The sequence below is a fragment of the Chrysemys picta genome, chromosome 21 (genome assembly GCF_011386835.1).
Source record: "Chrysemys picta bellii isolate R12L10 chromosome 21, ASM1138683v2, whole genome shotgun sequence".
Taxonomy (NCBI): domain Eukaryota; kingdom Metazoa; phylum Chordata; order Testudines; family Emydidae; genus Chrysemys; species Chrysemys picta.
In genome coordinates this window covers 4,281,790-4,294,578 of record NC_088811.1, presented here as the reverse complement: position 1 = coordinate 4,294,578, position 12,789 = coordinate 4,281,790, and the positions used below count along the sequence as shown (strand labels likewise).

Below are 12,789 nucleotides of genomic sequence, written 5' to 3'. Positions count from 1 at the left end.
TGATAGCTCCTGTTTTCATTTCCTAATAACTTTCAGGGGGAAAAGGGGCCGGAATTTATTTTATGCCAAATCTCAACTCACTGGTGAAGGAGGTTTGGGTTTCTTTCTTTCGGAAGCTTGAGAAAAATCTCTCCAGTTGTCTGTGTGCTTAATGAGATGTGTGTGTACCAAAATGGATGAGCTTGGCTAGAGAAATCAGCCCATTTGACAATGTTTTATAGGCAGATAGTGGGTAGCCTGTTTGTAAGAGAAGTAATGTCTAGTGGTCAGCCCACTCCACCGCCTGGTATGTCTCTTTAAGGATTTGGAAAGACCCAGGAAAATTATACAAGGACCTAAGGAGGGACAGGGACACAGAAGATGTGGTCCCAGGAATAAGCAGTGGTTGGGAGGAAAAAGGCACTGTTTCTTTAAAGGCCTGGGATCAGGAGCCTGGCAGAGGGGGTGGGTCAAGGCTCCTCTCCCCCTCCAGCCAGTTGGGGGATGAACTGGGAGAAAGGGGCCAGTATAAAGGCTGCCTCCTCCCTCACAGGGAAGGCAGACACTGCCAGAAGACGGCTGGCCCGCTGAGTGCTCTAGTCTGGAAGGCTGGGATGATGGTAGGAGCAGCTCAGGGAAGTGGCAGAGGGATTGACGAAACAGTCCTTAGCCACCTAAAACAGGGTCCCTGGGCTGAAACCCAGAGGAGAAGGCAGGCCTGCGTTCCTCTACCTTTCCACCAGAGCAAGAGGCAGCACACGGGTGTTTACCAGAATTGCTAAAGGGGGCGCTAGACTGAAAAAAAATCCCCTGCAACACCGCACATGAATGCTCTCTGGAAGTGAGAGACACATCAACAAGGCAGAATTCAGACACTGCAGTGGCTAAGGTGAAATGATGCTTGTAGTCTAGATATTTTTTTTCTCTTCCTCTTCCTCTCCCCCATCTCCCCCCCCCCCCCCCCAACATGCACACACTTTCCTTATTTTTTTAGGCCTCCCTGAAGAATGTTTTGGAATGATCAGCACAGTTGTGAACCTATCCCCTGAAACCACTGCAACACCAAAATAAAGAATTTCAGGTTTTCTTACAAGTAAATAACTTACTATTGTGTAGCATATTTCCAAAGTCATTAAAAATCTCATGTTCTTGGCAAGGCCTTCCAGCGACCTAGAAGAGAGTGACTGGAAACACTTCGGTTGTAATTGAGGCTGGTTAGCAGTGATTGTAGGCCTGTGTTTGGATTGCAAACTGCCGTGGTACTTTTACAAATTACCCTGCTCTGGATTTGTCTGTTTACTGAAAAATACACCTCCTCTACTCATGCTTAAAGAAGGTGCTTGTGGAGTGCAGAGGTTCTGCTAGAGCTCTGTTTGGAAAGGAACTACAGTGAAAACCACCTATAGTATTATCTTCCCTCAGCCCCCACATTCCGCTTCTTTAAGAGGGGGAAGAATGGTTAAGGTGCTAGGAGACATAGGAGATTTGGATTCAGTTCCCATCTCTGTAACAGCCCTCCTGGGTGAACTTGGACAAGTCACTTAATCTCTCTGCCACTCAGTTCCCTAACTGCAAAATGGGGATAAACATAATTTCTTTCTCCCACCATTTGTCTGTCTCATATATTTGGATTGCTCTTTGAGGCAGGTACTATTTCTATCTATGTGCTAGCTGTTGTACAAACCCTAGGTGCTACTGTAACATAAGCAATAACTAAATACTCTAAGAAGGGTCACAATAAGCAAAATTACACCAAGTATAGCAGTGCAAAAAAAAAATAATCTCAGATTATCTTCTCTTTCACTGCAGAATTTTCACTGTATCCACGTTCTAGGTTCCACTGCATTTTCTTATTCAACTACCCTCAAAACGTTACAAAACAGGTTTCTAGTTCCTAAAACTTCTTTCAGTTTATTTAGCTTTTAGAAGCAAAAATCAAACAGAAAATTTGATATATGTGGTGATAGCTTTAATAATGGTGTTTCCTTGCAATTATCTCAAGTGTAATAATTTGTACTTCTAAAATAATAGCACTTATTTCCTAATTATTCTGGAAGAATGGATCTTCAACAGCCTGGCAGCATTAAGGATATTTACTGTAAAAACAACAACAAACCTTCCTTTTTCAAACCTGATTTGTGATCCAATCCTGTAAGGGTAAGCAGCCTCCACTCCAACTGCAATCATTTCAAGTTGGGGGTGCTAAGCTTTCCCAGGATTGGGCACGTTTGTAACTGGATGCGGTTACCAATTCTGACTAATAATGTTAATTGCTCCTACTTACAATTTTACCTTTATTCTGTCTACATCCCACTTCAATGTTTTATGTGGGTGTTTCTAAAACCTAAACAACTTAAAAACTTTGGGTACAAGGGAAACAGCTGCAGTTCTGCTGTTGCTTTTGTGAAAAGCTCACACAAATCAATTACAAAAGAAAAAGAAGAAACCACTGGCCATTTAAAGCCTAATAATTACTGTTCTGAATGCTGCTAAATTAAATAAGCGTTTTAGCCACATGACTTTTAAAATGACAGGTTTCAGAGTAGCAGCCGTGTTAGTCTGTATCCTGTTCTTTTTGCGGATACATGACTTTTAAAGGTTTTGGGTTTTTTAGGAAAAATGGTTGTAAATAGTTCTTGAATTGATCTGTTTCTAACCAGATCGTGAAATGCTGCATGGAATATTTTTCTGGAACCGATATTATACAACTTTTCCATAGCTTTCAGTTTCAGCATTGTAGCACTGCATTAAACCACATCCCTGTCCTATGAAGTTTTATGAAACAATATATGTAGTGTGGTTGAGAGAGTAACTTAAAATGTCCACTGTTTAAGCATATATGATACATTACTCTTAATGCGATGTTATAAGCTAGGGATGCTATAATTATGCTTGCGAAGGAACATACATTGCTGAGTGCCAAACCGCAAATAAAGACAGAGACATCGTTGGAAGGTCAAATTGGCCACAGCTTTAATTGAATAACCCATTGAACCAAATAAACCAAACCTAAAACTAGTCTGGCAGCTCTGGCCAAACCTGAGCCACAGGTGCTGTAGGCTTTCTTAGGGTCACAGCTAATGCCACAGAACAGAGCTCCTTAGGCACTAATCTGCTGTAGGTGTACTGGGGCCGGCTGTTACTGGTGATCCCAGCCTTGAGATTAGTTAACTATGCTCCAGTTATGGGATGTGCAAGCAGGAGTGCTCCTGGTCATTGAAATGGACATGACCAACATGCCCTGGCAGATGTTCAGTGTTGCAGAGATGAGCACAGGGCTGAGGCCACTGTTCCTCTGAATCATGTCTGAATGACTCCCCTTCAGAGCTGCTCAGAAAACGGAACCAAGATTCATCAGCATTGGTTTCCTTTATTAGTGTCTCTGTTTCATAAGTACTGCCTGTCGTACTGTAAATAAGCTAAAATTGAGTACCTACATTCTCCAGTACACACACGTGCTTTATCCTGGGACCCCTAAGGAAAGTGACAACTCACTAGAATTATCGGATCTTTGTGCATGCAACTTTCATCCATAATTTCGCTTTAATGTGGCTTTTTGCATTTGATGTAAAATACACGGAGTCAGTTAAAACATTGAACAATAACGGAGAGCTCTGGCCACCTTCTCCATTTTCCTCCGTCCTCATTCCATCATTGGAGATCATCTGGCATGGCCATCCTGAGCCTGCGCCACATGATAGTCATGGTTGCTGGCCTCCATTCCATTCTTCAATTAATGCCATTTTGCATCCCACTTAGCCACTACTTACATTCCTTTTTCCTCCCTCGCTAGAGGCCACCCTTGCTTTTTCAGTAAAATCTCAACTTTCCAACCTGTTGAAGGGTGAAGCCCTGCAGCATTCCGTAAGATGCTCGCAGGGCTGTCTAATGTAATAGTTGTTCATCAGCTGGACTTGAATGTTTAACCAAGCAAAGGTAGCTCCTTAATGTCACTGTCATTAGCTGTGCATTATTGTAGACATATCTGCACCAAAACACTGGATCGACACACCTTCAAATTACTGGGGAACTCTGGAAAAACCCCAAACTCAATGGGGAAAGCTGTAAATCTGAATTCTGTCTCTCAGGATCATCTTTCCTGTAGCACCATTCCCACCCTCTAGAATGTCCGCTGCACATTGATGTTCCTTGTCCAGGGAAGGGGTTAACTAACTGTTGACTTCAGGATTTTAGAATGTGTTGTTCTGTTGTTTCCCCTTTAGGTGACAGTGAGATTGTAAATAGTATGTATGAGACAGACCCTGATCTCCTGGCTGGTGAGAGTGCAGAGGAGGAAACAGAGGACAGTATTATGTCCCCTATCCCCGTCGGACCTCCATCACCTTTTCCTACCAGTGAGGACTTCACCCCCAAGGAAGGCTCACCTTACGAAGCTCCCGTCTACATTCCTGATGACATTCCAATCCCGCCAGACTTTGAACTCAGAGAATCCTCGATTCCAGGGGCAGGGCTGGGGATTTGGGCCAAAAAGAAGATTGAAGTTGGGGAAAGATTTGGACCTTACATGACAATACCAAGGACCACATTAAAGGAAACAAACTTTGGATGGGAGGTAAGCATGCTGACTATGATTGATCACACTCATTTGTCTTGTATACAAAATACTTATGAAGCTGTATTGAGTCCCGACTGGCCTGGGGACAAGAGTATATAGAAAGGCGGTACTTTGCTAATGTCATATTTCCCTGGCTTATTTTGTACAACAGTTTATATGCACTACTTTAAAAAGTAACAGAAATCCTGCTGGATAGCCTCTAGGCCACAAATTTTGCTCTAGCACCGTTATCGGAAGGCTAGCTTTAGTGACGTTGTATCATTTCTTAAAACACACATTCTTGCAATTTTCTAAACTTGCTGTCACAACAGAACAAATAAGATTAATCACATCATATTTTACAGATGGCAAAGTACTTAAGTATGTCACCTTAGATGGCCAGTCCATATTTGTCATACCAGTCCTTTAGTTGGTTGTAGAAAAATAACTTGTATCCATTAACATCCTTGAAGCAAGTGTTCTGGAGCCCTTTGCCATCTGACAATGGTAAAGAAACACAGAAAAAGGGTCGCTTTCCCCAGAACTGAACAAGGAACTTTTTTAGAAAAAGGAAAACAGTGTTATCCTTAAAACACGTGTCTGCCTCTCTGCTCGACTGTTGAGTTTATCCCTAGAACCTTCTCCAACCTCTCCATCTTTCCTATCTGAGAATATCCCTGACCAGCATTGCTCAGTCTTACACTAGGGAGAATTATTTCAGAATTTTACATTAGCTTAAGCATAAATTAGCAGTTTTGGAGAAATGTTATTTAACATGTTGTTAAAATTCTGTAGGAAGGTTGTGCTTTTTTGTAATCCAGAGTCTTGACAGTTTGGAAAACAAGACTACGTTTTCAGTTCCATGATGCTCAGCAATGTTAAAACACCTGAAATTCTATTAACCTCAATGGTTTAGAGAACCCTAGGGAAAACACTTTCTAGCAAGGTTTCCAGTACTTTTTGGTTTTGGTCAGGTTAGAAACTGGATAGTACAAGAACTGCCTTTCTTCTGGTATTTCTCCTTCCCATCCTGGCTGATCTTCAAGGCAAACACATGATGTAGTTACTTTAGTTTTGTTCACATGCAATTCCAAAATCTTAGAAAAACTGTGCTGGTTTTAATAAGCTCACATCTACAGTCAAAACCACTGAGTAGGATATTTCTTGAAAAAGAAATCTATCTATCTATCTATGCTTATCCTCATCCTAACAACGATCCTCATATCTAAAACAATGCACTTTATAACAATGAGGACACATCTTACTCTGTCATCTGCAGAGCTGGGTGAATAGAGATGACAATTTTTCACAATGTTTGCAGACTAAATACCATACTTTAGTTCACAATGTCTGTGAAACCATTGTTGATTTTTTTCACAAATGTTTTCAAACATGGAATTCTATTTGTATGAATGTTCACAAACAAAATGAATAATGCATACAATTCAAAACTGTTTCTGTAGGAAATGAAATTTGTCTTGTAACTGAATGGATTTTGCTTGAGACAAAAAATGGAAATACCATATGACATCAAGTGACCAATCATAAATAGCAATTAACCCCCCCCCAAGAATGATTGGCAAAGGCACCAATAGGCCATACATTTTTGTCCCAACTCATAAACATTGAAGACTTTTCATAATCTGAAAAATGGTCACGTTTCATTTAAAATATGTTTGTGCTCAGCTCTGGTTATATTTACATTCCTCAATATTCATTGATTCTTTAGATTTTACAATCAGATTCCACAAAGCCCAGATAAATGTGTCCCGCCTGTAGCTGATGTCTTTGCCTACTTTTTTTAAATGTCCAGGAAAGTGCAGAAAAAAAAGCAAAAAAGACACACAAAAACAAAGCTCAACTAGTAATTGCCTTCCCCCTATGGTAGGAAGTTCTTGAAGTGCTAGAAACAGAGCTTGGTTGAATGATGAATGAATGACTGAGTCAGGGTTCCCTATCTCTCTCTCCGTCTCTCTCGTTTAAAAAAAAAGGAAAGAAAGAAAAAGAAAAGTAGACTCACAGCTAAACTTTCCTGGATATGTAATGGAGGTGCCTCATAGGTTCATCCTGGAGTTAGCTCCTTCTGTTGTGAAGTTTGTAGTGTATAGAATGTTTGGTCGATATCGCGTTCAAAATATGCTTTTGGAAAAGACTTCCTCCTTCCCTCCCCCCATTAAAGCATTGGAAATATTTGGCCATTTCAGGGAGGATGTGGTACAGGGAAGCTTTGGGATCACATGAAATACTGTTCACACAGATTAAATATTCTTCTGAGCAACATGGCAACACCTTGTGGAACAAAAGAAAATATTCCTCAAGGAACATGACAAGTAAATGGTTTCTCAGGCTAAGAAATGGGCATGACTGTGAATGGAAGTAAATCTTCTTGTTTTTCTGAACCTGACACACATAGAATTGGTCTTTGAGCATGTTTGTCCTACTTCGAACAATCAGGGGTTAAATATGGTGCCATCTCTTTGGCTCACAAGTCCTGGAAATTGGAGGGAGTTTGAATACTGGAGCAGAGTGCTTTCTTTTCCTCCTGTAACCTTGAGGTAACTTTGTTCTTGTCTGCTGTATTCTTCTGATAGAAGTCTCTGTTTACTTTCATATTTTTAAGTAACATTCCATATCTCCATTACTCACTGAATGCAAGGCCTGGCACAAGCCATTTCTATTATCTGCCATATATGTTGACTCTGTGATACTATTTATTTTTGCGGTGTACGTGAAAGAACTTTCTCTCTCTATGGTGCTCCTCACATTTCTTTGGCATTCCTTTGTTCCCTGACCTGCCAGCTCCTTTTCATGCAAGAAAGCTAGCAATATTTGTCCTCAATCTAACGTCCTCAAACAGTCTTAGACCCACTCTGACACTATCTGTTTTGACCTTGGTTTCCTTGTGAGTTCAAATACCAGTCGCCTGTTTTTTATGCTCCTTCTCCTTTCAGTTTGTGTCATTTTCAAGTCAGAGATAAGCAGTTTTTAATAGTTTTAATTGCTTTTTAGAAATCTACTTTTAGTCACTAAAGAATTGGTTACATCTAAGCAGCCTGTCTGGAGGCCTTTGAGTTTTGAATTGGAATACATGTAAATATAGTACTTTTGCCACTTTATTTGTTGAGCGAGTTTACATTTTATTGCTATTTCATTTGAGTATAAGGCTGGAAAACCCTGAAAAGAGATTTCCTGTGCTGTCTCACCTCATAGCCCTTGTACTAAAGAATCATCAGTACTTAGAGCAAGTAAGTGTTTCCATCCTCTGGCAATGAAAGTCATTACATAGAAAACTGGACGCAGTAAAAGAATGATCAGTAAATTTTTTGTAATACTTCAAAATTTTAACGAGATTCTTTATCCCAGTGCTGCTTATTGCAGTAGTAATGATCAATGACTGTAGTGTTGGTAATGTACTATGAGAAATGTTCACAAAGATCATAGTGCTAGTTGTGTGCTATCTACTTCCATACCAGTTCAACATTATTTTTATTTTTTTACAATACTTCTGGGTAACCTGTGGTTTCAATCTTCCTTGATTTATAATGCTAGAAAGTGGAATCCTTTCACAGGACTATTTACTTACTGACAGCTACCTAGTTTATGAATACTACAGTTGGATTTTCTGTGCAACATGTTGTGCATTTCATTAGTGTTTTTATTTAATGAAAGAGAATTATTTTTGGTTTCATATTTTCTTGCAGAACAAGTGAACATCATTTCATTCCCAATAGCTGAAATTTCTAAACTAAAAATTAGTAAAGTTACAAAAAATCCTGAAGACCTTTAAAAAAAAAAAAAAAGTCCTGTTAGAACACTTTCTGTTCCCTTGGTGGTTTTGTTTTCATGCCCAAAATATAAAATACTCAGTCTTCATAATGGGAGGTATTAAAGCAATCTTTGACTAATATTAATTAAGAATGCAACTGGGACTTATAACGGTGAGGGAGCAAGATCGGAGGGGTTTTTTTTACACCTCGTTTGAAAGTTGGTTGCTCTAATGCTCACTAGCACCACCTTTGGGTACTGGTTCAGTACTAAAGCTAGCCAACATTTTTCATCATAATTTCTAATTTTGACAATAGTGGAAAAAAGTCGCATTCTTTTTGCCATATATATATATATAGACCAGTTCTATTCGGATGTCTTCCACTAATGGTTTTATAAAGCACTGGTCTTTGTAGTACCTGAGTACCAAGACTAGGGACTATTTGGAAAATTCAAATCGGGCTTTTGGCTTAGATTTTGCACACCCCAAAAATGTGAGTTTCACCAGATCTTGTGATTTGGTTGACCCCATCTCTAATTGTCCAGGAATTTCCCCAATCATTGTAAGTAAATATAGGGGTACTGTAATGTTGGAGGTCATTACTGTATGATATTGTGAGGTTTGGTTTTTTTTTAATAGAAAGCAACACAGTAAGGCTACAGATCCAAACCCTGCCCAGACTTTTAGAAAATGTGACTCTGATTCTGTACTTTGTAGCTCAGGCCCATTTATTTTTTATTTAAATAAGGAACAAACCCTTTGGTCTGGGGAACCTGTGAGAACAGGCTTTCTTGTAAATATGGACCAATCCATTCTGGTCAGGATGGAATTACTGCAAGATCAGCTTTCTGTTTCTAGGCCTGGATGAGGCTAGGCATGTGAAAATTAAAGCAAAACAAAGAAAGCTAATTGAACTTCTTCAAACTTCAGAATAGGCTCGGGGGTCCTGTTTGAGGTAGGGGTCAACTCTAATTTCATCTGAACAGCTTCACCCATGCCTGGTCCTGATGCAAAACATCTAGCTCCAGGAGGCAAAAGAAGAATGCCATATGCTGAAACTTTCAGCTTACTCATTATTTCCCTTAATAGCCTAAAAGATCACGCAGGGAATACAGAAGGCTGTGTCTGACCTTGAAACAGAAAAAAGATGCATATTGCTTATTACAGACATTTTTCCCTTTAGTGAGACAGGAAGATTCAGGTTTGCACTATGTGAATATCTCCCATTTTATCTGTTTCATTTCTTTAACCACATTGTTTCTTTATACATTTTTTTCTCAAATATTTGCTTTCTGGACTGTGTTTTTAAGCATATTCTTTAATTCAAACCACACCTGTTATTCTGGGTTTAAAAAAAACAGACCATGGCATGGCAGTGAATGATTCACACTCATTTCATAAGAATAAATGAGATGTGTCGACCTGATTATCCCCCCTCTCTCATGAGATGATTCAATAAATGCTCATATAGTTCAGTGTGTGCTCTGTCTGTACTCTCTGAAACAATCATTCCTGGAAACCACCACACTGCTTGTTTGTCTGTTTATTTTTATTTTTTTTTAAAGAGGATGCAACCCAAATTAAAAGCCCTTGATTCTTTCGTGTGATGTGATTGCATTTCAGCGTGCTCTGCTTTCCTGATCCTTTGCCTGCTGACACAGAACGCACAAGTCACAGTACCCCAAATAAATCACACCAGGTTTTCACTTTATTGCCCCTGGGGCCTAACCCCCCCCACCACCACCACAATGAATATGATCATTTGTTGAGTAAATAATGACATTTATCATAGTGCTGTTTATTTTGCTAATTAAGAGATGGCTGGGACTGACATCCTGGAGGGAAATATAGCAACTGAACGCTGGGGAACTTGGGAGCAGTGCTCCGAAGTGCCATGAGGCAGGTTTTTGTCACAGAATAAATACAACTAATAAAACAGAATGATTAGTCCCTTTATTCCAAGTTGTATTTTAAGAGTGACAATCCATTGAGCTATAGAAGGAGACTTCTTGCACCTGTCCTATAAGCCTCAGAGAGGCAAAATGGAATTGCCCTTTACAGACCAAAAAACAAAATCAGTGCGGGTGGTTATAGAAACCATCCTACTGAAGAAAAATAGTTGGGCGGATAACTTAAGAGCAAGCAGTTCAAGATACAGCAAGCATTCCTTGCTTGGAAGCTCCGGATTCACATCTGGGCCAATAGTAAATGCTGGTGGTTTATGAATGTCTGAGACACTTTATGTTGTCAGTTACACATAATAGTTCAACCTCTTTCCTCCCGCAGGAGAGACTATTTAAGCATTGTGTGTGGTTTTTTGTTTTGTTTTGCTTTTAAGAAATTGTGACGCACACACATTGAGGAAAAATGTGCTTCAGAGAACTGGCTCTGAGAGCTGTGTGGGGAGAGTCATATCTCCTCAGGGCTTAAACAAAATTAAGTCAAGTAAGAAAAGAATCTGAACAACTTTCAGAAAGCGATGGCTTCTGGATTGGTTCTCACTGGGAGGAACACATAACCCAAACTATCTCACTTCACTTAAGAATCTGATACAAAGTCCATTGGAGTCTCTGAGAGTCTTTAGGGGATCAGGCCCTAAAATAATTTATATTCCCCACGACCTGAAGGGCAAACAGTTTCATTAGAGTAAAAGCCAACCAAAATCCTTGACCCTAAACTGAACTGACGCTGAACTGCCAAATTTGTTTTGGAATTCAGATTCAGAATCCAAAGTGGGGGTGCTAAAACATGAGAGATCCTATCCCAGCTGTGTTGTCAGCTCAGCCTTACTAGGAAGGCACCAAAATCCATATCTCCCAAGAGAGCTTGTATTCATCTGCCTCCTTTCTAGACCAGAGCGGCTTGGAGAAGCATCTGAGCTCTTCAGCTATATGCAACCGAAAGCAGAGAATCTGTTTGCCCCAACTCTTACTAATGTACATTCTGATTATTTTTATTAAGGATATGATACTATTTCCTTGTAGCGTTTCTTTCTATATCTTCTGATTTACTCATTTTCCTGAACCTCTCCCTGTCCCTCTGGCTTGAGAGTAGTGTTAGTATAACAACCATTACTTCTCCGAAGGCAGGAGTTTATGAATCATTCCTTCAGAGCCACATCTAGTGCTTTTGCAAGGGATAGGCAGTCTTAGGGCTGCCGAAGAACAGTGCACACAGCCCTCCCAGAGACGGAGCGTGGTACCTTTGCAAGATGTATATTTTTTCACACAGGGCTCCTTTGCAGTTCCAGAAGTTTTGTTTTGACAGCATAATTCTGCAAAAGCAACAGTCTGCAGGGCACTGGTTATCTGGTAAACAGGACAAAAGGGCATTGTGAGGCTTCCTACATATAGCTATATTTTCTAGTAGCTGCTAGCAGCTATTAAAGCATCATTGTTACTAACTTGGTAGTTAAAGTTTGTGTCTGAATGATTTTCATGGGTTGCAAACCTGGAGGTAGACATTTGCTGTCAGCTGAAATTTGGCAAACTAAGTGTGAATTTTTAAAAACGAGTCTGTTGGGGGGGGGAGGGGAAATCTATTGAACTTTTTCTTTTGACTTTTTTTTATCTGTGTGATTTTTGGGGCTCTTGAAAGTTGCTGCCCTGATGAGCCCCGGAGACTGAGTCATTTTCCCACAGAACATGTACAGTATGGGCATCAACAGTGCCAGTGTCTCACACAACACATTGCCTAAACTCTGTCGTGGAGTGACCATCTCTTGGACTGAGTGGATGATGCAGCCACCGAGGCCCCTTCAGTTGTTGGTTTCTCTGCTCTGAGTGGCATTAAGAAAATATGTCACGCCTTCCTGGCGGCATCTTAGCAATAGGGGTTCTGGTCCAGAAATCAGGAGTGGAAAAACATTTATCTGAAATGTCAGAACTTCAGAAAAGTTTTGGAATGGGGTTCTAAAATTTGATTGACCCCAGGAAGGGAAGGTCCTTGTGTCATCAAAGGAAAATTACCCCTCTAGTTATGTCAAGGGCTTTTTTCGTTTAACCAAATTTTAATAGTAGACAAAGGTGAAAAATATATCAAAACAGTGCAAAGCGAAACCATATAAATCAGTGCCACTGTCTGATGCTTCACCCACACCATGACATCAGGGTTAGAGGAGGGAGTCTTTTTTAGCCCAGGAATGCCAAGAAATCCTGCACTATCTTAGGCACTGCTCTGAAACATGGGTATATAAGGAATTAAGGGAAAAAAAGAGACAGAGGCAATGACTAAGAATACCTCCCTGATATTTCTCCTTTATTTCCTTAAGGGGTAATAACTCATGAGTGATCCGGCAGAGGGCACTTTCTTTAAATAGAACATTCTGATTCACAAGCAGAAAAAGGAAATAAATATTTTCTTTTCGTCTTTGAGAGACATACATGAATACCAGCTTTTGAAACAGTATTTTATCATCCACATATTTTAAAAAAGAGAGAGAGAGAACCAAGAATAGCTCACTTGTGACCACAGGACTTGAAAAATAGCC

The 12,789-nt window shown here is 40.1% G+C and overlaps 1 protein-coding gene across 12 annotated transcripts in view; it reads left to right on the top strand.

The window, feature by feature from the left end:
* Positions 1–12,789, top strand: part of PRDM16 (PR/SET domain 16) — a 453,301-nt gene that overhangs the window by 167,844 nt on the left and 272,668 nt on the right. For 9 of the 12 annotated variants that reach the window (XM_065575146.1, XM_042854065.2, XM_042854064.2 and 6 more), the window contains one exon: positions 4,203–4,552. The exons of 2 other annotated variants lie outside the window; for them this stretch is intronic. In XM_065575146.1, coding sequence (XP_065431218.1) covers positions 4,203–4,552 — 350 coding nt within the window. Of the gene's footprint in view, positions 1–4,202; positions 4,553–12,789 lie in introns of those variants that run through there. One more of the 12 variants, XM_065575155.1, reaches the window with a different exon arrangement.